The sequence below is a fragment of the Mizuhopecten yessoensis genome, unplaced genomic scaffold (assembly GCF_002113885.1).
Source record: "Mizuhopecten yessoensis strain PY_sf001 unplaced genomic scaffold, ASM211388v2 scaffold10275, whole genome shotgun sequence".
Lineage (NCBI taxonomy): Eukaryota > Metazoa > Mollusca > Bivalvia > Pectinida > Pectinidae > Mizuhopecten > Mizuhopecten yessoensis.
The window spans coordinates 2,278,118-2,303,568 of record NW_018408465.1 but is presented as its reverse complement, the minus strand read 5'-3'; the positions used below and the strand labels follow the sequence as shown (position 1 = coordinate 2,303,568).

The 25,451-nt window shown below is 37.6% G+C and overlaps 1 protein-coding gene across 5 annotated transcripts; it reads left to right on the top strand.

The window, feature by feature from the left end:
- Positions 1-11,426: 11,426 nt before the first annotated feature.
- On the top strand, positions 11,427-23,292 carry LOC110459995 (cinnamyl alcohol dehydrogenase 8-like). Of its 5 annotated transcripts, none has more exons than XM_021512675.1 (6): positions 11,427-11,541; positions 20,152-20,292; positions 20,465-20,561; positions 20,931-21,203; positions 21,374-21,675; positions 21,878-23,292. In XM_021512675.1, exons 1-6 carry the CDS (start codon positions 11,452-11,454, stop codon positions 22,169-22,171), a joined length of 1,197 nt encoding a protein of 398 aa, XP_021368350.1. In that variant the 5' UTR covers positions 11,427-11,451; the 3' UTR covers positions 22,172-23,292. The 5 variants fall into 5 exon arrangements, with proteins under 5 accessions (XP_021368350.1, XP_021368351.1, XP_021368354.1 ...); XM_021512676.1 differs by having other exon boundaries at positions 11,429-11,541; positions 20,465-20,534; XM_021512679.1 differs by lacking the exon at positions 11,427-11,541 and adding an exon at positions 19,001-19,098 and having other exon boundaries at positions 20,465-20,534.
- The last annotated feature ends 2,159 nt before the right edge of the window (positions 23,293-25,451 follow it).

The following is a 25,451-nucleotide window of genomic DNA, read 5'->3' as shown; positions in this document are numbered from 1 at the left end:
GGGGGGGTTTCCCCCCCCCCCCCCCCCCCGATATTTTTTTTGAATCTGGAACCCATTCTGGTGCAGTTTGAGACATAAAATAGCTATCATTTTCATGTTTCGCTTGTAGTTTTTTTTTATCAAATGCGTAATAATTAGCTCCATATGAACAAGGAACATTTTCGTTAAATAGTCAATAAAAAAAACAATATCAATGAGATAATGAATTCACTGAGGGCCCAGGATTATATGAGTTGTTAAAGTTTATCACATAAAGTTCTACAATGTGATCCTTGTTAAAAGTATACTTGAAAAAATTACGTGGAAGCCCGTGCGTCCGTGCGTACGCCTGGTTACGTCCCTGAGAGTTATCTCTGTTTTATTTTACTTGCTTTGCCGTGTACTGTGCTGATGTGTAGGGAGTACACTATTATTAGACGTTTGAGGGGTTCAGATCAACGAAGCGCGAGTTTCCTCTGACCCTAACACCAGACTAGACATTTTGACATATAGATGTCTGTTGTGGAGGCCCCACACCAGATATCTATATGTCAAAATGTCTAAAGTCTGGTGTTCGGACCAGAGGTAACTCGGGCTAAGATCAACGGTAAAAATGTCACCCCAGCTGGCGTCATTCCCTACACATCATGTAGATGTGTGCGAACGGGATTTTATGATGAGAGCGGGCAAGGAAATTCAAATCATGATACATATACTTTATAAATTGACCACAACTCAGTCATGCATGCGCTACAATGCAAGTATGTTCGAGCTTAATGCCCAGACGTGCTAGGCTAGGTATCCGCCCCATGCTGGCGGCTACTTCAGTTTGTTTTAAATTGGCTGATAAATGAATACCAACTCGTCTGTGTCTCGTATAAATGGCAAAAAGTGAACTAATCTGATAACAACAACCAAATATATAAATAGAAAAGGTGTTTAACCAGTAGCCAGGGGGGAATTCGAAGCGTCCATAGAAAAATCCCACCGGGGAAACAACATGTTGGCTTGGCAACGTGTAGTGTAAAATAAACATAGGTTGTGTGATGTTCTTCATTTCTGCGGATTTGACACTAAAATATGTCTTTAAATAACTGTCTCGGATAACAATTTAAATGTTTCGTCAAATCTTAAAAGTTATTTTCCGTCGGAGGGCTTCGCCTCCTTGAGTCCTGCCCTGGAATCGCGTATCGTCAGTGTGTTATGTCAGTATAACGTTAATCGTTAGTATTTTATGTCAGTATAAGGTAAATCGTCAGTGTTTGATGTCAGTATAACGTGTATCATAATGTTTTATGCCAGTATTAGGTAAACTGTCAGTGTTTTATGTCAGTATAACGTATATCGTCAGTGTGTTATGTCAGTATAACGTATATCATCAGTGTTTTATGCCAGTATTAGGTAAACTGTCAGTGTTTTATATCAGTATAACATGTATCGTCAGTGTTTTATGTCATTATAACGTATATCTTCAGTGTTTGATGTCAGTATAACGTGTATCGTCAGTGTTTGATGTCAGTATAACATGTATCGTCAGTGTTTTATGTCATTATAACGTATATCGTCAGTATTTTATGTCAGTATAACGTATATCGTCAGTGTTTGATGTCAGTATAACATGTATCGTCAGTGTTTTATGTCATTATAACGTATATCGTCAGTATTTTATGTCAGTATAACGTATATCGTCAGTGTTTGATGTCAGTATAACATGTATCGTCAGTGTTTTATGTCATTATAACGTATATCGTCAGTATTTTATGTCAGTATAACGTATATCGTCAGTGTTTGATGTCAGTATAACATGTATCGTCAGTGTTTTATGTCATTATAACGTATATCGTCAGTATTTTATGTCAGTATAACGTATATCGTCAGTGTTTGATGTCAGTATAACATGTATCGTCAGTGTTTTATGTCATTATAACGTATATCGTCAGTATTTTATGTCAGTATAACGTATATCGTCAGTGTTTGATGTCAGTATAACATGTATCATCAGTGTTTTATGTCATTATAACGTATATCTTCAGTGTTTGATGTCAGTATAACGTGTATCGTCAGTGTTTGATGTCAGTATAACATGTATCGTCAGTGTTTTATGTCATTATAACGTATATCGTCAGTATTTTATGTCAGTATAACGTATATCGTCAGTGTTTGATGTCAGTATAACATGTATCGTCAGTGTTTTATGTCATTATAACGTATATCGTCAGTGTTTTATGTCAGTATAACGTATATCGTCAGTGTTTGATGTCAGTATAACATGTATCGTCAGTGTTTTATGTCATTATAACGTATATCGTCAGTGTTTTATGTCAGTATAACGTATATCGTCAGTGTTTGATGTCAGTATAACATGTATCGTCAGTGTTTTATGTCATTATAACGTATATCGTCAGTGTTTTATGTCAGTATAACGTATATCGTCAGTGTTTGATGTCAGTATAACATGTATCGTCAGTGTTTTATGTCATTATAACGTATATCGTCAGTGTTTTATGTCAGTATAACGTATATCGTCAGTGTTTGATGTCAGTATAACATGTATCGTCAGTGTTTTATGTCATTATAACGTATATCGTCAGTGTTTGATGTCAGTATAACGTGTATCGTCAGTGTTTGATGTCAGTATAACATGTATCGTCAGTGTTTTATGTCATTATAACGTATATCGTCAGTGTTTGATGTCAGTATAACGTGTATCGTCAGTGTTTGATGTCAGTATAACATGTATCGTCAGTGTTTTATGTCATTATAACGTATATCGTCAGTGTTTGATGTCAGTATAACGTATATCGTCAGTGTTTGATGTCAGTATAACATGTATCGTCAGTGTTTTATGTCAGTATAACGTATATCGTCAGTGTTTGATGTCAGTATAACGTGTATCGTCAGTGTTTGATGTCAGTATAACATGTATCGTCAGTGTTTTATGTCATTATAACGTATATCGTCAGTGTTTTATGTCAGTATAACGTGTATCGTCAGTGTTTGATGTCAGTATAACATGTATCGTCAGTGTTTTATGTCAGTATAACGTATATCGTCAGTGTTTTATGTCAGTATAACGTATATCGTCAGTGTTTGATGTCAGTATAACATGTATCGTCAGTGTTTTATGTCAGTATAACGTATATCGTCAGTGTTTTATGTCAGTATAACGTATATCGTCAGTGTTTGATGTCAGTATAACATGTATCGTCAGTGTTTTATGTCAGTATAACGTATATCGTCAGTGTTTTATGTCAGTATAACGTATATCGTCAGTGTTTGATGTCAGTATAACATGTATCGTCAGTGTTTTATGTCAGTATAACGTATATCGTCAGTGTTTTATGTCAGTATAACGTATATCGTCAGTGTTTGATGTCAGTATAACATGTATCGTCAGTGTTTTATGTCAGTATAACGTATATCGTCAGTGTTTTATGTCAGTATAACGTATATCGTCAGTGTTTGATGTCAGTATAACATGTATCGTCAGTGTTTTATGTCAGTATAACATGTATCGTCAATGTTTTATGTCATTATAACGTATATCGTCAGTGTTTTATATCAGTATAACATGTATCGTCAGTGTTTTATGTCATTATAACGTATATCGTCAGTGTTTTATGTCAGTATAGCGTGTATCGTCGTGTTGGGTTTCATGTCAGTATAACATTATCGTCACTGGTTTATGTCTATATTACGTGTATCGTCAGTGTTTTACGTCAGTATAACGTGTATCGTTAGTGTTTGAAATGTCAGTATTACCAGTGGCGTAGCAAATCATTTTCGGATTGTATGCTTACAAGGGGTCGAACGTCCGAGGCGCACAGAGCCGGAGGAGGTGGAGGGTATACGAAGGAGGGAGTTTCCCCTCCTTCAACTAAAAAAAAATCTACTAGGCCCTAGAAGCAATCTCTCGTATTCTGAGAAATCCCTTAAGTAGGATTATTAAATTCTTGATTTAGAATTCTACATAAACCTTTGTGATTTTTCAATTACTTTATAAGACTAAAATTTTCAAGAAGATTTTTTTATTCTTCTTTTTACGATTGATATAGATGGTCCATATTAATCATTAAAAAAGAAATCAATAAATATATCTATATGATTAAAACAAATCTTGAAAATGTTAGTGTATGCTAGAGCATACAAGCATACATGTATGCTACGCCATTGACAACGTTTTAGTATCTCCTCATCTGGCAGAATTCGAAGGGTTTGAGGGTATACCACGGATACTTTGTGGCGGCATCCTTTAGATTCCGAGTAATTCGTGCATATCTCAGACCAAGCACATCCGAGTTACTTCCCTTTTCACTTAGTTCCCACATTCATAAACGGAAACAACTCATTTCGCCTTTGAATCTCTTCAGTACGACTATGCCTTAATCGATTTATTATGCCCATATATACGTACCCAGGTACAATGTAGGATGTTTTACAACTGTGAATGGTGCAGAGCGGAATGAAGTGTTTAATATAGGTAAAATTCAGCGTCTGCAACATGATGCATTTAGTAGACCAAGTAGTCATAGCTTCATCGTTAGATGGACTACATGTAATTGTAAACTTGATATATTGCTGTTTTGATATATTGAGAGAATATCTACTTAACCATGTTACTGAAGCATAAACTGTAGGTCACATTCAGCATCCGCCCCATGCATCAGTACAGCCATCGTTGCTGCATCATTAGTGCAAGTATATTACATATAGTACTTATTGTTAGTTATAATCTGATTGACAGTTAAATTTATTCTCAATCAGTTGCACGAAAGAACGCATCCCGAGATTGCTCTGGCCCAGACACCAGACTTAGACTTTTTGTTACATTTCGCATTAGAATCAGACATCAATCTGTCAAAATATCTAAGTCTGGTGTCAGGGCCAGAGCAAACTCGGGCTGGAAAGGAAGGTCACATATTCTACCTAATTCGGCAACTTTGTCGATTTTTAATATTACAACTTCAAATCGAATCAATGATGTCTTTTCATTTTTACTCAGGCGAGTGATTTTTTCAACGTTCATGGAGATGAATAGCCATTACTCACGCCTCTAAAGGGGGCTTTTACTCTTCATTACTCACGTCTCGTGCACTGCTCACGTGATCCCATTTCAATGTCCTTTAATTCGTTATAAAGCATATAACAGATACACATAACTATAACCACTTTTACACACACCATCTAATTCTCACTGATCCCGATGGCATTTTCATTTTATTGATTTAGTGAAGTTTTTACAAAAACTTGGCTCCCCTACATCTACCCTCTAATTCCTACATCTACCCTCTAACCTCGACTTGGCTCCCCTACATCTACCCTCTAACCTCGACTTGGCTCCCCCACACCCACCCTCTAACTCCTACATCTACCCTCTAACCTCTACTTGGCTCCCCTACATCTACCCTCTACATCTACCCTCTAGCCTCTACTTGGCTCCCCCACACCTACCCTCTAACTCCTACATCTACCCTCTACCTCTACTTGACTCCCCCACACCTACCCTCTAACTCCTACATCTACCCTCTTACCTCTACTTGGCTCCCCTACACCTACCCTCTAACCTCTACTTGCCTCTCCCACAACTATACCTTCTAACCTCATTATGTTCATCTAACGTGATGTTATGGTTGAATTATTGATAGCATCAGGCGGTTTTTTTCTTTCAAAATGTTTTATTTCAATAACTTGCATATTTTTATATACATCTTATAACCAGCATACATTGTTTTACATATCACTACATCATTCTTCATCTTATAACAAGCATACATTGTTTTACATATCACTGCATCATTCTTCATCTTCATCTTATATAACCAGCATACATTGTTTTACATATCACTACATCATTCTTCATCCTATAACCAGCATACATTGTTTTACATATCAATACATCATTCTTCATCTTGTAATAAAGCATACATTGTTTTACATTTCACTACATCATTTTTCATCTTATTACCTGCATACATTGTTCTATACATCATCCTACTTCATTCTTATTAGGTATACATTGTTTTATATATATTATATAAATTTTCATCAGATTAAAATAACAAAAACCAATTATCACACAGGCTCATTCATTCACTCATTATTTTCATTATCAGAGTAGGTAAATTTATAAAGACTCACAATTCTTTTTGTACTTATTCATTACAGTAGCAACATAATTGTATTTATATTAATTATAGCTATAGCTGTGATTTCAATGAATGAATTAAAGCAATGAATGTATAATTTTGTCTGTTTGCACTTATTATATTATCCGCTGTATTTTTCAATTGGTTTGTTATCCTATTAAATAATGATAGTGGAATTTGATCTTCATTTTCAAATTTCTGTAGATTTCTTGCCTTCCAAATTAGCCATTTAGACTGAAATATGATTAGATTACATAGTTTATTTATATTATCATTATATTCTGAGACACCAAAGATTCTTTCCTTTTCTGTTAACCTAATATGAACATTGCTTGTTGCTAGACTTTCATTTAGTAATTGTTCTATCCTGAACCAAATTGTTTCACTAAACCTGCACCCACTAAAGAGATGTTGTTGGGTTTCATGTACTTCTTTGCAGAAGTTGCATAGACCATTTGATTTCTGCATTTGTTTAAGTTTATATTCAGTGGTTAAAATTCTGTGTAGGCTTCTCCACTGAAAATCCTTGATTTTCCTGTCAATGATAGTGTTATTTATAGAGAGCCAGATGGCATTCCAGTCCAATGCAAAAAGATCATTCCATTTCTGAAGGGATTTTATCTCTTTACTATTTTGATACAATATATATTTAATTATTTTGTTAAAACACTTGTTCATGGCTAAAATGCTGTTTTTATAAGTGAAAACTAAGTCATCTGAAATTTTAAAGGCACTAATATTGTTTTCATTATTATTTTGTAGTATGTTTTTCCACCCTGACGGAAGGGCCCCTCTGATTTTTGAGAATTCCGATATCCAGTTATTTTTACTTTTTAACTTTTCCAGTAATTGTTCTGATGAAATAAAGTTATTTTGTACAACATTCCAGATATGTTTTATCTTTGTTATTCCACTCCTTGCCCAATTTTTGAAAAAAAGTGGATTATTTTTAAATAATACATTATGATTCCCAAATAGGTTTTGGTTAAGGACATCTTCTGCACTGCTTACAGGTACTTTTTTTTGCAGTTTTTGCCAATGCCAAATTCCCTCCCGATAAATTGCCGGAATTTTTTTCAACTCCAAATTATGAGTGTTGCTGCATCTACATAAGAAATAATCTGTATTGTAAGCTCTGTCATAGCTTTGCAGAAAGTGTTTACCTAGTATGTTCCACGTCTGTATTTCACTATGAATTACTCTATATATTAGTTTGATTCTATTCATTGTAACAATTATCTCTATATCTGTCATATTTAACCCTCCCTGCCCCTTTTCTAAATACACAGTTTCTTTTGCCACCTTATTTATTTTACTACCCCAAAGAAATTTATATATTAATTTGTTTATTTTTTGTAAATATTCTTCAGGTATGGTGTTTTGTGCTAATTCATAAGTTAACTGAGAGCATAGAAGGGATTTAATTATTAGAGTTTTCCCTTCTAATGACAAATTTCTCACTTTCCATGTATTGATTCTGTTTTCAATTTTTTTAATTTTACTCTCCCATAGCCTTGTTTTATCTATACTATAACCATGAAATATTCCTAATACCTTGATATTGTCTCTGACCCATGATATATCTGTATAGTTTGGGGGTCTTTGCTTCCAGCTGCCTATGTACAGACCTTTTGTTTTCTTTTTATTTACCCGTGCACCTGATGCTTTCTCATATTTTTCTAAAATCTTGAATAAAAACGGCAATGAATTTTCTTTACCTAGAAACAGTTGCGAATCATCTGCAAACATGCTTATTTTTGCTTGGATTTTTATATTATTTACTTCTGGGAGGTCAATACCTGTTATATTTTTATCTTTCCTTATGGAGCAGGCAAGTGCCTCTGCCTGAATTATATATAAAATTGGAGCCAAAGGGCATCCTTGTTTTACAGAGCGTGATAGGTTAAAGAAATTGGACATATGGCCATTTGTTAGAATACAGCTTTTGGAATATTTGTAGGTCATGTTAATGTACTCTATCATTGTTTTTCCAAAATTAAATTTCCTTAAACTGTTCTCTAACCAGCTCCATTCTACTCTATCAAATGCTTTCTGTTGATCTAGAAAAATTATTATCCCTCCCTTCTTTTCTATATCGGTATATTCGATAATATCGGATAGCAATCGTATAGATTCCTCAATATTTCTACCTTTAATAAAGCCTCTTTGGTCGCTATGAATGACATTTGGTAATATAGGTTTAATTCTCTCTGCAATTGTCTTAGCTATGATTTTATAGTCTGTATTAAGTAGTGTGATTGGTCTCCAATTGGCTATATCCTCTCTCTCCCCTTGTTTGTACATGAGTCTAATTATCCCCCTATACTGTGACGATGATAGTTTTTTGGTAATAAATATTTCTTCAATTACTTGTGTAAACTCCTTTTTGATGCTATGCCAATAAAGTTGATAGAATTCTGAGATAATGCCATCACTACCCGGAGCTTTATTGTTTTTCAGAGTTTTGATAACTTTTTGAATTTCTTCTTCTGTCGGAATTTTATCACAGTTTTTCTTTTCCATCTCTGTTAATTTGGTGTCTATATTCATTAAAAGTTTTGCTGCCTCTCGTTCATCCGAACCCTCAGATGAGAATAATTTTTGGTAAAATTTTACTTGTTCTTTTAAGATGGTATCTATATCCGAACTATATTGTCCATTTTCACATTTAATTGATGACCATTGTTTATTTTGTGCTCTCAATTTTTCTAAATTGAAAAAGTAACGAGTAGATTTTTCACCCTCCTCGTTCCATTGTACCCTTGACCTTACTCTTGCAGCCTCTGCAAGATTATTATAATAAGTTTGAATTTCTGATGTAAGTTCTAAAAGTTCCCTTTCATTATATATTGAACCCATATCCTTTTTCCTTTGCAATTCTTTTAATTTTGATTCTATTGTTTTTATATATGTTTTTGGTTTATTAACTATATGACTACATCAGGCGGTTTTAAGGGGGAAGTCCCTTTGTGCTTCACACATGGCATGGACGTGATCCCGACTACACCACATGCGTGCTGCTATGCGAAGGTCAGGGTAACGAATATTTCACGGTCTACACGCAACATGTACATGTCTAAAATGATTTTATAATTGCACAGTGTTTTTTTTAAATTAAATTATGGTCTGCTACATGTAATCTGATTGAAAGCCCGGTCTGACGTCACCACTTTATTATAATGGTATTGATGTGTGAGAGAGGAATGCCAGGCATTGCTGCACAAGAAGGCCATACATATCAGCAAATAAAATGTCTTTCACTGGTGCTTCACATCTCTCAACATCAATATTTGACAACTTATGGATTTCAGGTGGGATTTGGGAGGCTGATTTGCATTGATTTAATTTATCAAGGCACAGACTAAAATAGCAGTCTCATCTGATGTTAAATGTGTAATGTGTGAAACGTTCACGCCTCGAAAGTGTGACACGTTCACGCCTCATTGGATTCAAACTTCCACTCCTCAATGGTTTTACAAGGTCACTCATGAATGGAAAGACAGGTTCACTCTTTTGTGGCGCTAAACCTTCACAGTCATTAATGATGTACCATGTTAACCAGCCAAAGGTTTTATACGTCCAATCGTCACAGATGTAAAAAGTTCATTCGTAAATGACATTACACGTGATCCCGTCGATGGTTTTACACGTCCAATTGTAAATGGTGATAAACGCTCACCACTCGTCAATTTTGTTACACGTCCATTCCATTATGGTGTTACACGCTCAGCCGTCAATGGTTCTACACGTCCAATCGTCATTGGTGCAAATGCTAACTCATTAATGGTACCGGTGCTATGTGTAAACTTGTCAATGTTAAACACATACATTCAACAATGGTTTAACACGTTTACTCGTCAATGGGTTTCATATTCACTCATTAATGGTTTAACACGTTTACTCGTCAATGGGTTTCATATTCACTCATTAATGGTTTAACACGTTTACTCGTCAATGGGTTTCATATTCACTCATTAATGGTTTAACACGTTTACTCGTCAATGGGTTTCATATTCACTCATTAATGGTTTAACACGTTTACTCGTCAATGGGTTTCATATTCACTCATTAATGGTTTAACACGTTTACTCGTCAATGGGTTTCATATTCACTCATTAATGGTTTACGCGTTTACTCGTCAATTGGTTTCATATTCACTCATTAATGGTTTACGCGTTTTACTCGTATACGTTCAGTCGTCAAAACTTCTAAACAGTGTAACATGTTCACTATCCAATCATGTCACACGTGCACTAATCAATGGTATTACACGTTTACTAATATGATTTATAAGTCCGTGTAAACATGTAACGCCACGTTTACTATCAATGGTGTTACACGTTTACTATCAACGATGTTACACGTTTACTACCGATGGTGTTACACGTTCAACATCAATAGTGTTACACGTCCACCATCAATGGTGTTACACGTTCACCATCCATGGTGTTACACGTTCACCATCAATGGTGATACACGTTCACCATCAATGGTGATACACGTTTACTATCAAAGGTATTTCACGTTTACTATCAAATGTGTTACACGTTTACTATCAATGGTGTTACACGTTTGCTATCAACGATGTTACACGTTTACTATCAATGGTGTTACACGTTTACTATCAATGGTGTTACACGTTCACCATCAATGGTGTTACACGTTCACCATCAATGGTGTTACACGTTCACCATCAACGATGTTACACGTTTACTACCGATGGTGTTATACGTTTACTATCAATGGTGTTATACGTTCGCCATCCATGGTGTTACACGTTTACTATCAATGGTATTTCACGTTTACTATCAAGGGTGTTACACGTTTTCTTTCAATGGTGTTACACGTTCATCATCAATGGTGGTAAACAGTTAAACAGTTACACGTGAGATACACCTTTGTTTTCCACCAGTTATTAAACATCACTCCAAATGACTGATGTTAAGCTCGAATAAAACTCAAATAATGCATACTATGTATTTGTTGTATACTTTGATTTGTATTTCAATCTATCTGCCGGTGTAAACCAGTTTCATTGGTCGCTAAGCAAACATAATGAGTCTGATCTCAAGAGGATTACGTGTGAGCGTTTCGGAGACATGTCGGAAAAGTTCCCATTGGATAGTAACACGAGGTGTGCACGCGCGGAACACACTCTCTCCCGTCTCCTTACGATGCCGAGCGATCATCGACAGACTGGAATGTACTGCCAATCAGCTGATCCTGTCAATAGACGACTGCCGAGTGCACACGTATGGTACCCTTTTACCTATATCATCACATCTTCACCGTCTGAATTTCAACATATGTGCGTGCGCCTTGTAGTATGAAGATTGCCGGACCAACCACTACTAAAGCCAATCCAGGCCTACAAGGAAATAGACCTCGCAGACATCGCACACATGTGTTCATCATGGTAAGTTCGTTTAACTTTATCAGACAGAAATTATTATTCATCATTACTTGTATCCTGGTTATACTATTAATTATGTTCTTTCTGATTTTTGTGTGATATAAGACAACATATATACTGCACTTGGGGAGTTGATTTTGACGTCACTTTGTATTCGTTTGTAGCGTTATATTATTGCAGGTACTTTATCAAATGGCTGTAATGTAAACCTCACTCTGATTGGTCAATTCCGATATTTCTGTTAACGTTATAACATTACAGACGTACTGCACTGATTAACACTCATCAACCATTCTTCCTGACGACTCGACAAGTCCAGTGTGATTACAATAGGTGACTTTAAACTGTAACAGGAAAGAGAATAGTGTCCTTCCACCGTGATCGAACCCTCGATCTCCAGGTTCCTAGGCGGACGCTCTACCACTGAGCTGAAGGGAATTTTCCTCTAGCTCGAAGCTAGATGGCGAACTTTATCCTATAGTAGTCCTATCGACAAAATGTGTCATAGTGCGTGTGCGCGTGCATACTGTTTCGCAATCGTTAAAATTGTTTTTAGTTATTTCAAATCAACAAAATAAATCCTGACATCAGTCAAACAATCTTTGATTATGTCGACCTTTATCAATAAAACATTTCATTCATACTAGCTAAACACCCAATACACGATATGTATTTAAAACAGAAATTTAAAAAAAATGCCAATAAAAAAGGCGGGGAGGTTATTACATCTTTTCTTTTCAAATAATTTCTGCATTGTATATAAAATTAAGAAATCCATGCTTAAAATATACATTATGTAGATCCTAGCCTACTGTGAATCCTGGAAAGTTCTATTAATATATTAAGGAAATTTTAGAGTAATACTACATATAGATTTCATCATCCACTGTGATGTGCTGTATCTATATATAGTGTGGTACATGATCACCGCGTGTTCCGGATTCGTCAGAGCATGTTTATAACACGACCTATTCACAGTGGCCATTACAGTAATGCACCTTGCATGTGAAGTCAAGCGAAAATGTTGGGGCTTTCAATGATCACATGTGAAGGTATAGCACTCCGTGTATCCTCACTGTAGGGGAGATATTAGTGTTTATCAAACTGATAATTTCTAATATTTCATCAGTAAAAATCGCACTCGACCAGTAATGGCGAAAGGGTCGCCCCCGTACTCGATCAGTAATGGCGGGTGGGGTCGTCCAGAACTCAACCAGTAATGACGGAAGGGGTCGCCCCGCACTCGACCAGTAATGGCGAAAGGGGTTTCCCTGCACTCGGCCAGGAATGGCGAAACGGGTAGCCCCGCACTCGGCCAGTAATGACAGAAGGGGCTGCCCCGCATTCGACCAGTAATGGCGAAAGTGGTCGCCCTGGACTCGATCAGTAATGGCGGAAGAGGTCGCCCCGCACTCCACCAGTAATGGCGGAAGCCCGCACTCGACCAGTAATGGTGGGAAGGGTCGCCCTAAACTCGACCAGTAATGACAGAAGGGGTCGCCCCGCACTCGACCAGTAATGGCGAAAGGGGTTGCCCTGCACTCGACCAGGAATGGCGAAACGGGTCGCCCCGCACTCGGCCAGTAATGACAGAAGGGGCTGCCCCGCATTCGTCCAGTAATGGCGAAAGTGGTCGCCCTGCACTCGATCAGTAATAGCGGAAGGGGTCGCCCCGCACTCGACGAGTAATAGCGGAAGGGGTCGCCCCGCAATCGACCAATAATGGCAGAAGAGGTCGCCCCGCACTCGACCAGTATCGGCGGAAGCCAGCACTCGACCAGTAATGGCGAAAGGGCTCGCCCTGTACTCTACCAGTAATGGCGGGAGGGGTCGCCCCGCACTCGACCAGTAATGGCGAAAAGGGTCGCCACGCACTCGACCAGGAATGGCGGAAGGGATCGCCCGCACTTGACCAGTCATCATATAAGTTAAAAGATATCGAAGATGGAGAATGTGGATAACGAGAAAATTGTTAGATCAGTAATGTACAGTATAGTACAGTTGTTATTAATATAACTCCCAGAGTTTATATATAGTTTAGACTAAATTAAAAAGTTCACGCGACAGATTGCATCAAAAACTTAAACAGACATTTTCATCCTACAAAAACCCTTTCCAAAAAGTATGTTAACGATAAAGTAAGTTTACCCTTTGTCACCATCTAGCCCATCTGTCATAAACAGTCAAATAAGTTCAACAAAAATCATCGATAATAGCTAATAAACATTTTTTGTGACCAGAGAATTATCCCTGAGATGAACCTTACATACGCATTATTTTGGCGCAGGCAGATTATTTAAAAGATACGCTGGTACGCAATGCCACTCTTTATCTTGTAAAATGACCAGATAACGTTGATCATTTTCACGAATATTGTTATACATAATATCCTATTAACAGCGTGTTTGATTGGATTACATCGATCACATGACAGGGAAATAAAACATATTGTTTCCCTCAATCATGTTTCAATCTGATTTCACTCGACCTGATAAACCAACACCACAACCATGAAATAACTCCATTTTATTACTGAATACAATGTTTAGGTTAATTTAGCAGGAAGTACATGTATCTGCGATTCATTCGATCACTGCTACATGGTAGCCATTCACCGGTATTAGGCCCCTCTTTTCCTCTGCTTACACTTAACACTACACCTTCAACATTCAGCGTGAACAATTAATGGTGTATTGGGGGTTGTTTAGTGCTGGTGCACTTTAGTTCGTCATCACGCTGGACTGCGGCATGTCTCGCCAACATGGAGGAGGGGTTTTCTCGTTGTTACATAATATAACGTTGGTACAGGGCGATATTAAACCCTTGTAGGAGCTGCCTAATGCCTGTAAGCAAATAAGGGAAACAACTCTTGTAGTCCTATCGACAAAATGTGTCATATTAAGTGAGCGCGTGCATACTGTTTCGTAATCTTTAAAATTGTTTTTAGTTGTTTCAAATCAACAAAGATTAACTGGGCAACCAACAAAATAAATCCGGACATCATTCAAACAATCTTTGATTATGTCGACCTTTATCAATAAAAAAAATCATTCATACTAGCTAAACACCCAATACACGATATGTATTTAAAACAGAAATAAAAAAAAATGTCACTAAAAAAGGCGGGGAGGTTATTCCATCATATCGTTTTAAATAATTTCTGCATTGTATATAAAATTAAGAAATCCATGCTTAAAATACACATGGAAAGTTCTATTAATATATTAAGGAAATTTTAGAGTAATACTACATATAGATTTCATCATCCACTGTGATGTGCTGTATCTATATATAGTGTAATGCTTATAAATGGTACATGATCACCGCGTGTTTCGGATTCGTCAGAGCATGTTTATAACACGACCTATTCACAGTGGCCATTACAGTAATGCACCTTGCATGTGAAGTCAAAGCGAAAATGTTAGGGCTTTCAATGATCACATGTGAAGGTATAGCAGAATATTTGAGCTCACTGTAGTGGAGATATTAGTGTTTATCAAATTGATAATTTCTGATATTTCATCAGTTAAAATCGCACTCGACCAGTAATGGCGAAAGAGTCGCCCCCGTACTCAATCAGTAATGGCGGGTGGGGTCGTTCAGAACTCAACCAGTATTGACAGAAGGGGTCGCCCCGCACTCGACCAGTAATGGCGAAAGGGGTTTCCCTGCACTCGGCCAGTAATGACAGAAGGGGTCGCCCCGCACTCGACCAGGAATGGCGAAAGGGGTCGCCCCGCACTCGGCCAGTAATGACAGAAGGGGCTGCCCCGCATTCGACCGTAATGGCGAAAGTGGTCGCCCTGCACTCGACCAGTAATAGCGGAAAGGGTCGCCCCGCACTCGATCAGTAATGGCGGAAGAGGTCGCCCCGCACTCCACCAGTAATGGCGGAAGCCCGCACTCGACCAGTAATGGCGGGAGGGGTTGTCCTGCACTCGACCAGGAATGGCGTAACGGGTCGCCCCGCACTCGGCCAGTAATGACAGAAGGGGCTGGCCCGCATTCGACCAGTAATGGCGAAAGTGGTCGCCCTGTACTCGACCAGTAATAGCGGAAGGGGTCGCCCCGCACTCGACCAGTAATAGCGGAAGGGGTCGCCCCGCAATCGACCATAAATGGCAGAAGAGGTCGCCCCGCACTCGACCAGTATCGGCGGAAGCCAGCACTCGACCAGTAATGGCGAAAGGGCTCGCCCTGTACTCTACCAGTAATGGCGGGGGGGGGCGCCCCGCACTCGACCAGTAATGGCGAAAAGGGTCGCCACGCACTCGACCAGGAATGGGGGAAGGGATCGCCCGCACTTGACCAGTCATCATATAAGTTAAAAGATATCGAAGATGGAGAATGTGGATAACGAGAAAATTGTTAGATCAGTAATGTACAGTATAGTACAGTTGTTATTAATATAACTCCCAGAGTTTATATATAGTTTAGACTAAATTAAAAAGTTCACGCGACAGATTGCATCAAAAACTTAAACAGACATTTTCATCCTACAAAAACCCTTTCCAAAAAGTATGTTAACGATAAAGTAAGTTTACCCTTTGTCACCATCTAGCCCATCTGTCATAAACAGTCAAATAAGTTCAACAAAAATCATCGATAATAGCTAATAAACATTTTTGTGACCAGAGAATTATCCCTGAGATGAACCTTACATACGCATTATTTTGGCGCAGGCAGATTATTTAAAAGATACGCTGGTACGCAATGCCACTCTTTATCTTGTAAAATGACCAGATAACGTTGATCATTTTCACGAATATTGTTATACATAATATCCTATTAACAGCGTGTTTGATTGGATTACACCGATCACATGACAGGGAAATAAAACATATTGTTTCCCTCAATCATGTTTCAATCTGATTTCACTCGACCTGATAAACCAACACCACAACCATGAAATAACTCCATTTTATTACTGAATACAATGTTTAGGTTAATTCAGCAGGAAGTACATGTATCTGCGATTCATTCGATCACTGCTACATGGTAGCCATTCACCGGTATTAGGCCCCTCTTTTCCTCTGCTTACACTTAACACTACACCTTCAACATTCAGCGTGAACAATTAATGGTGTACTTGAGTTCGTCATCACGCTGGACTGCGACATGTCTCGCCAACATGGAGGAGGGGTTTTCTCGTTGTTACATAATATAACGTTGGTACAGGGCGATATTAAACCCTTGTAGGAGCTGCCTAATGCCTGTAAGCAAATAAGGGAAACAACTCTTGTAGTCCTATCGACAAAATGTGTCATAGTACGTGAGCGCGTGCATACCGTTTCGTTATCTTTAAAATCATTTTTAGTTGTTTCAAATCAACAAAGAATAACTGGGCAACCAACAAAATAAATCCGGACATCATTTAAACAATCATTGATTATGTCGACCTTTATCAATAAAAAAAATCCATTCATACTAGCTAAACACCCAATACACGATATGTATTTAAAACAGAAATAAAAAAAAAATGCCAATAAAAAAGGCGGGCATCCCGGGAGGTTATTACATCTTATCGTTTTAAATAATTTCTGCATTGTATATAAAATTAAGAAATCCATGCTTAAAATATACATTATGTAGATCCTAGCCTACTGTGAATTCCTGGAAAGTTCTATTAATATATTAAGGAAATTTTAGAGTAATACTACATATAGATTTCTATATATAGTGTAATGCTTATAAATGGTACATGATCACCGCGTGTTCCGGATTCGTCAGAGCATGTTTATAACACGACCTATTCACAGTGGCCATTACAGTAATGCACCTTGCATGTGAAGTCAAAGCGAAAATGTTAGGGCTTTCAATGATCACATGTGAAGGTATAGCACTCCGTGTATCCTCACTGTAGTGGAAATATTAGTGTTTATTAAATTGATAATTTGTGATATTTCATCAGTAAAAAATGTAATAAATTGTACATTGTCTATATATGTGTGTTATATGTGTATTGCTTATGTATAATATCATATGAATGTAATACTAACGATTTACTCCATCAAATTTTTTAGTATTTTCATTGCCATATTGAGAAATTCCATTAAATACATAAATTTACTTAGTGATAAATTTTGACTTCTTTTTAAGAAAGATGTACAACATTTTCCGTCACAGTTTTCTTTTCTCTATGCTATAACCGTTTATCGTTTATGTTACTTTGTACAATACTTACTTTGTTCCTATATCTCACTGGATCCCTATATCCAATTTTGCGTGTTAGTTTTGTCTTTTTTATTACAAACATAAATAATTTTAAATTATTTCCATTTCATATTCATATTTTTCATCGAAATTAACGTGTATGTATTCAAAAGGAAAGAAAAATGAAAATTAATCAATTTAGTTCTTTATACCTCTAGACGAAAAACTTTATTACAGCCAGATGTGATTGTTTATCGGATAATTCGAGAGCGTCGTCTTTTAAATATATAACATAATATACAATGTAGTACAATGTATAATGGACCCTGAATAGAAAAACGTCGGTAGAGTGTGGCATGGAGGTGTACATAAAGATTGAGGTATCTCCCCTCTGACAGCAATTTAAAAAATTGTCAATAGGTCTGCTGTACGCTGCCTATTTTAAAGACGTCGTCTGACGAATCTTGTCAGTTATTGTCGTTTGTCGTTTGATTTTACATACCTCGACATCATCTAGATAATAATAGTGATTTATCTCATGATTCATTCATAACCCGACAACCACCGATTCTCGCCAATCGTTCAGTGAGCACGGATTTTATTACCAAAGTCCGTGGTTAAAGTGAGTGTCCACATGGAGGGAGAAAGAAACGTCATCACAGTGGTGATAACTCTATTTTATTAAGAATTTCGGGTACAGGAATAGATTGTAACGTAATTAAGACACCTCACTTTATAATATATTTTATATATCTACGCGCGTGATATAATCCAAGATGACGTTTACAAACATTAAGAAATATTTATACATTGATTAAAACAATCCTTAATATTGGATGAATCACGTTCGATACAACCCAAGTATCCACGGGGACGAACACAACATATATTACACGATAGAGATGGTGCGTTTTAGGACAGTTCGCTGGCCAGCTGATCAGTGCATGGGCAACCCTCACCTCAGCAACTATTTTTAGACTAAGAGAAACGAAGGGAGATTAGAACATCTCCTTTCCGGCGATAGCATTTTCTGAATTTTATGTATTTATCTCGTTCAAAATTTTACTTGTTTATTCATAAAATATTACTCAGATGCATTGACTGTACCATCTTCTATAAACTACCTTACTTTAAACCTCAGTTATAATAGGATTTCAAAATTCGGTCAAGTTGACATATTTGTAAATGAGATTTCCAACCCGTTCGGGCCAATAGCTCAATGCCATGACCGTTTTGTTGTGTGTATGTGTTCACGTGTACAGAGGGTGATTTCCAAGTTGTTTATAACTCAGCGCCGTCCCCAAAATTATCATAACGGACTTGGATTCTGAACTGAACAGACCTACTAAATTTGTGAATTCCTTTGTGGACTAGTCTATAGCGATACTTATATATTCTAACTGAAAGGTAAGCTTTGTTTACATTTATAAACTGTATTAATATTATGTTTGTTACTGTTAGGCTATTTTGTTGTTATTTTTCAGTCGTTATTTAGTTTTAAGATTTCTATTCTGTTAATGGATGTCTAATTGCGTATCTGCGGTTTCGACTTGTGTTTTTGTGTTAGGTGATAATATATTTCTTAAAATATGACATTGGACAGCTTTACATTTATTGAGAAATAATATTGGGCAGCAACGATGCCGCAACGAGGTCAAGCTGCAGACATTGTTTACATTTCTAGGTCAGTCTCATAGCGGGCTCATGCACTCCCAGGACACACTGACAGGCTTATTTTCATATTGGAGAGCGTAGATTGTGTTTGTTTCGATTCCTGGCATATATATCCATTAATAGTCGCATAAATACTTGTGTACACGTGCTCTCGAAGTCTTAATTGACCTATTAACGTGCTCTCTAAGCCTAATATTTAATAATTGGCCTATCGAGTTGAGGATAATATGAGCTGTTTCTTAAGCAAGTCTACGGGAAGTATACATATATTCGAATTAAAGAAAGAAGTAGTGTTTCTATATAATTTTAACCTGTGTCGTGAGGTCACGGTAACTGCTTTGTAACGATTGTTGTTCACTGGCCCAGTCATTCTTTGTGCATGCAGCTATCAGCCGATTTCGACGCCCACGCGCATGCGTGTATTATACGTGAAGAGGGCATGATCGGCTATGATCGAGCTAATAGTGCGGTAGTCTATTATTAGCTTAACACGTGTCGCACAGCCCAGTCGATGACTTTTGGTTAACCTTCTACAAAGCTACTTTTACCTGAAAACTAATGATTTTGGGGAACACACGGCATGTGATTGTTTTTGTTATGTTTAACTTTAATTGTTAGGAAATAAGTTAACAAATAACAAATAGTTTGTTATTCTCACTCAGAATACAGATTCTAGTTTACGAATAGAACTTGACACATGTACTTGTATCTTTTTGCTGATTATTTACTCAACGACTGTTAAAATAAGAAGTTTTTTTAACGTGGCTTACTTTCTTTCATCCTTAGATAATCAAGATGTTGGACAACGAAATGAACCAGAACGAAGTTATGCTCCCTCGGGCGCTAGACTCACTGGCTATGCCATTCGAGAGCGCCTCCTCATCATCTATGATGCCCGAAATTCCTAAGGGAGGACTTCTTGTCAGGGTAAGTTTATTTAAAGATAGATCTTTTCATTTCTCATACTGTGTAATTTTGATATAAAATAGGTACATTGTAAATCAATATTTTCCAATTCTAAAGGTAAAACACATCGAAAATGAATGAATTGCTCGATTCCGTTTCACTTTTAACTCAATAATGATTTGAATTTCCACAGGTGTGCTATGCAGGAGCTTGCTACTCTGAGGGAATGCTGAGGAGAAAAGAGATCCGACCCACTCTTCCAGGTATACACGACAACTCTCTCTACCCAGGTGTGCACTTAAACAAGGCGACAATTGGGCTTTTTTTGTGAAAACGTCAAGTTTGATTGAAAAATCGATACAAACTCATTAACTGTCTCTGTAAAATTACTGGCTACCAGTGAACTTCTTTCGTGAACAAAAACTGATAAAAGTTTCATAAAATGGATCTGACCTTTCTGCACTTGTTGCTTGACACGCCCAATTGCCGATGTGCTGTAACTGCTTCTTGTGATGTCATAACGTTGATGTTTCTCTTGTTGGTTTGTCTCGTGTCATAATTTGTTCTATAATACCCATTTATAATTAATACGGTTAAACATACAGGCAAGTCTCTATAAGACGGGTGTTTTATATGGGTGTCGGGTTTCTATGTTTCAGGACTGGAGATATCTGGTGTGGTCCAAGATGTTTGCGCATCACTCCCGAACGGCAACTTCAGCACTGGAGACAAGGTTGTCCTATACCCTGATGAAAATTTAGTCGACTCTGGCTACAGTGAATACTTAGCCGTGGAAGATGTACAGAACTGCCTACAAATTCCAGAAAACATTCCGCTAGAGGTCGCCGCCATGCTTCCAGGTGGCGCACTGTCCGCATACAGTGCCCTATTAAAAGCCAAACCTCATGTGGAGAAACTTCAAGAAGTGAAATGTAAGTCAAATCTTTTCTTTCAATTGCCTCAACTGTTTTATGACTACAATTATCAAATGTGTTTTTTTAGCGAGAGGAATCTGGTGTAATTTTTATATTGAACTTGCTATCAGTAAAACACTTGAATTAAAGACCTTCCGATGTTTACCAAGTGCTCTTTTCTGTTGCAGCCTGTGTGAATGTACTGGTGGTGGGTGCGGGTGGTCTGGGGCTGTGGGCAGTGAAGCTGGCTCAATTCCTTGTCGGGCCACATTCCAACAACATCCGCCTGTTTGTTGCTGACAACAGTATCGACAAGTTGTTGACTGCGCAGGACCATGGCTGTTACGACATCATCCACTGGAACGAAGAGGATCACGAGCAGTACATCATAGAGAGAACGCTGGACGCCTGTCGCGGTGGCGTCGACGTCATCGTGGACTTCGTCAGCTCTCCCCGCACCATGCAGAGATCTCTCAAGATTCTCAATAGGGTGAGTGGATTCCTCATGAATACAAAAAAGAAGCATTGATAAATTGCTGATTAATTTGGAAATAGCGTAGGTCTTGTTTTACTCGCTTATTAAAGGAAAGCTACATGTTACATAACAACATAACGTATATGCCAAAGAATTGCCATATATTATTAGTTCTTGTCGAACCAAACTAAATCCATCGCTTATATTTCTGTTACAGGAAGGCCTTATCCTTGTCGGCGGAAACACGATGTCTGAAGTGAGCATAAATCTGAACTCATTGGCTGCCAAACAACAATCAATCGTCGGGATCCCCAAAGGTTCCTTCGCCCAGCTCAGGGACCTCGTAACCGCGGTATCTGAAGGGGCCGTGACGCCACCAACCTACACTGTTTACCCCGCGGAAGATGCTGCACAAGTGTTCGATGACTTAGCCAGATGCCGAATCACCGGCAGGGCAATTTTATGTTTTGGAAATCTTACAAATGATCATGCGATGGTAAACAACAACTAAATGCCGCCACATTAATGACAAAAAGCGTGTTCAATCACTGTGATCTACTCGGGTCTAAAACGTGGAGTGCTGTCTCCTAATCCCACCGCACTACAAGGGGCGGTAGGGCGCTTCGACAAGGCGGTCTAGTGGACTTTGAATGGCCAGTTCAATAAGTAGGAAGATGCGGGTATGTTTGTATCAAGGGCATGCTGATAGGTCCCCGAAACTACTTCAAAATATGGTGCTGCCTCTCTATATACTATTGAACACTCGCCAATCATCAACGCCAACGGGAGAGACCATCGGAGACGTCAATATTGGTAACACTGGGTTGACATCTCATCTCTGTTCATATGATAACAAAGTGTTATGTCAAGTTTCTAACGAATGGATTGTAAATCTTTAGAATAATACTTGATAGTTATAGAAGTCGGTCTAAACACATTGGGCTGCTACGTTTCGAACAAACTTTGAATCAATATGTTCTCGTGTTGTTGTCAGATGTGAGAGCATTATCGACAAGAACAAATGGTATTCTGCTTTAACGATCTCGTTACGCTGAGATGAAACGTTAGGTGCGAGCGGACTATAAAGAGATCTGACTTGTGATTCTTACCATGATATATATACTCTTCATTGCATCAAATGTTTGTGTACTAGAAAAAAAGGTTGTGCTTGTCTGTGCGATATTGTGTCCAACATCGAGGTCAATTCCACGACAGGACTATGTCACCGAGTCATTGTAATATCGTTATACATGTTCAAATATTGTAAGTATTTGTGTTTTGAATATAGTTGCACTTAATTGATTTGTGTATGGGAATGCCATTCCACTCAATGTTCGGTCGAATACGTGTTGGGAGAAAGGCTGAGCAATAGACTGTTATTTATTATGGTGAGGTGGGTGAGAGTGTTGGGAGTGACGCGTACGTGACCTAATTCTAGTATTTAAGTGCTGAGTATAATTCTCCTGAAGCTATTGTGATAGGAAGTAAATGTTCTGCTATGAATGACGAGTATGCGACATATATTCTTGTTAAAAGTGAACGTCTGAATGGGAAAAATTAGCGGTTTTTGTACTATTATGAAGTTACAAATTTTTGATTTTATAAATTAAAAAAATGTGATCAAACTTTAAAGAGGTTTTGGAAGTTTTTATTTAATCGACAGTATTTTGATGCAAATACATAGTCTTTCAAAGCATATGATAATTGCATATATTGTTTTATAGAGGATAGTGCACAAAACGACTTGCTACAGGCTGAACTGAATACGTCTGTGATACCTTAGGCTGAACTGTTCACTAACCTATAGGTTATTGACAAAGGCCTTCACGCTTTCCGAGTTATTAACTGTTCCCATGGAATTAAATGAGAATTCAAGTCCGTGCTGTTCCTATCTTTTCCCTATACCACTTGTCTACCAACCAAGACGTACACTGTACACTTTTATTCAACTCTAATGCAGTTTACTTCCACATATATATATGTGCAAATTGTTATGCATCTAAGTACATGTAGTTACTGTAGCATTTGTGAAACGAAGAGTCGCATTTCATGGAAAATCTGTTGATCATTGAAGGACGCATCGGTATTGGAGTTTTGTAAAACAGTGGTGGTTTATCTAATTGAGAAAGTTATCCTAACATTGAAATTTACAGATAAATGGTCAAAACTGGACATGAGCTTGTTGACGATACCATTAACCAATCCAAAAGTAGGTCGGATGGGCATTTGAGAGTTTTCTATTATTATTATTATTAAATGCTTAACGGCTCATCAACACAGGACAGGTCATTAGGGCCAACAAATGGTCACCAAAAACTAATGCTAAATAAAAACATCAAACAAACAAAAAGGAAAAAAGATTCAAGACATGTAATGTTATTATTATAGCTATTCTAATAAGTGTTTTACTGTAAAAGGTTCCTGACGAGCTATGCATCGAGGCTGGACGACCCATCCGAAGACGGGCAAGGACAACCTCATCTCGGCTTCTCTCTCTGTAACATAGGTAGGATGCCATTCACCGATTTTAGGTTTAACAGAATGTAATTTGTTATCTACACATTGATTACAATGATTTTGCTAATGTTATAATCGGTGGTTTAAAATCGGTAAAATGAAGATTAAAATCTTCAGGTGGTAGTAATCGTGCTGTGAAATTTCGCAGCACGATCTGCCTTTTCACATTACCTGGTATTCCCGCATGTCCAGGAACCCAGCAAAAGGTTATATGACATTTTGAAGTAAAATAATGTAATAAATGTTAAGTTTTTTCGAATCGAGATATTCTTCAAATTTTTGTTGCGAAGGCTTTGTAGAACAGATAGAGAATCAGAATAGATAACTGACTGTGGTACATCATTTGATTTAATGTGCTCAAGGCCGAGATAGATAGCATGGGCTTCTGCTGAAAATATTGACTCACCATTGGGCAGCCGGCATCCAACTGTAGCATCTTTCGTTACAATTGCCGCGACGACTTTATGATCCATCTTTCAAATCGTCCGTATAAAACGACTGAGAATCCTTATAGTTTAATTGCAGTTTTGAAAAATTCGAACGAAAAATGTAAGATTCGGTTTCAGATTTGGATGTCTCATGGAGTGAGAGATCAACCTACAGTGAAACCAGAAGAGACTTGCCAATTAGTTCAACACAACCGGTATGTGAAAAAAAACCTTATAAGAAAGTGGAAAGAAAAGAAAAAGAATGGAGGACCTTTTTTAAACTAAAAAATATAGTGAGAAACATGTATAATATGTAAAATGAACAATGTAATAGTTATAGTTGAAGAAAAACTCTCGAGGACCACAAACTACCAGCTATAACAATAGTAAGATATAAAAACATGGAGGAGAAGGCGCAACTTAAACAATTCAAGGAAGGATATTTCAAGGTGGACAGGAGACGGGAACGTCTAATAGAGATCGAATCCAGGTAGATCCCGGTAAGTACTGTATGATAATGTTCAGTAAACAAAATATTGACGAGGTATCTATAGCGCAGTAGTGATACAGGCTCAACCACAATCTCCAAATTATACAGTATTATCTGGGACACTCGTATTACAGTCCACACATGCCTAATGCGGGGAATTGTCCTCAATAGCGCCCAGCAAGGTGACCCTGATAGCGGCATGGTGTCCACGGGCGGGACCCACTACGTATGCATATATATACACATTCAAGTAAACAATAATGATTTATAGCTCAACGAGAAAAATGCAGTTAATAGTTTTTATAAACATATTTACTTCTCACCAGTGAAAACCTCAATCAATATTCACTTATGAT

Coding starts and splice junctions, on each gene's coding strand:
- LOC110459995 (XM_021512675.1), top strand. CDS start 11,452: ATGAAGATTGCCGGACCAACCACTACTAAAGCCAATCCAGGCCTACAA. Junction 11,542..20,151: donor GCACACATGTGTTCATCATG/GTAAGTTCGTTT, acceptor TTTCATCCTTAG/ATAATCAAGATGTTGGACAA. Junction 21,204..21,373: donor GAAACTTCAAGAAGTGAAAT/GTAAGTCAAATC, acceptor TTTCTGTTGCAG/CCTGTGTGAATGTACTGGTG.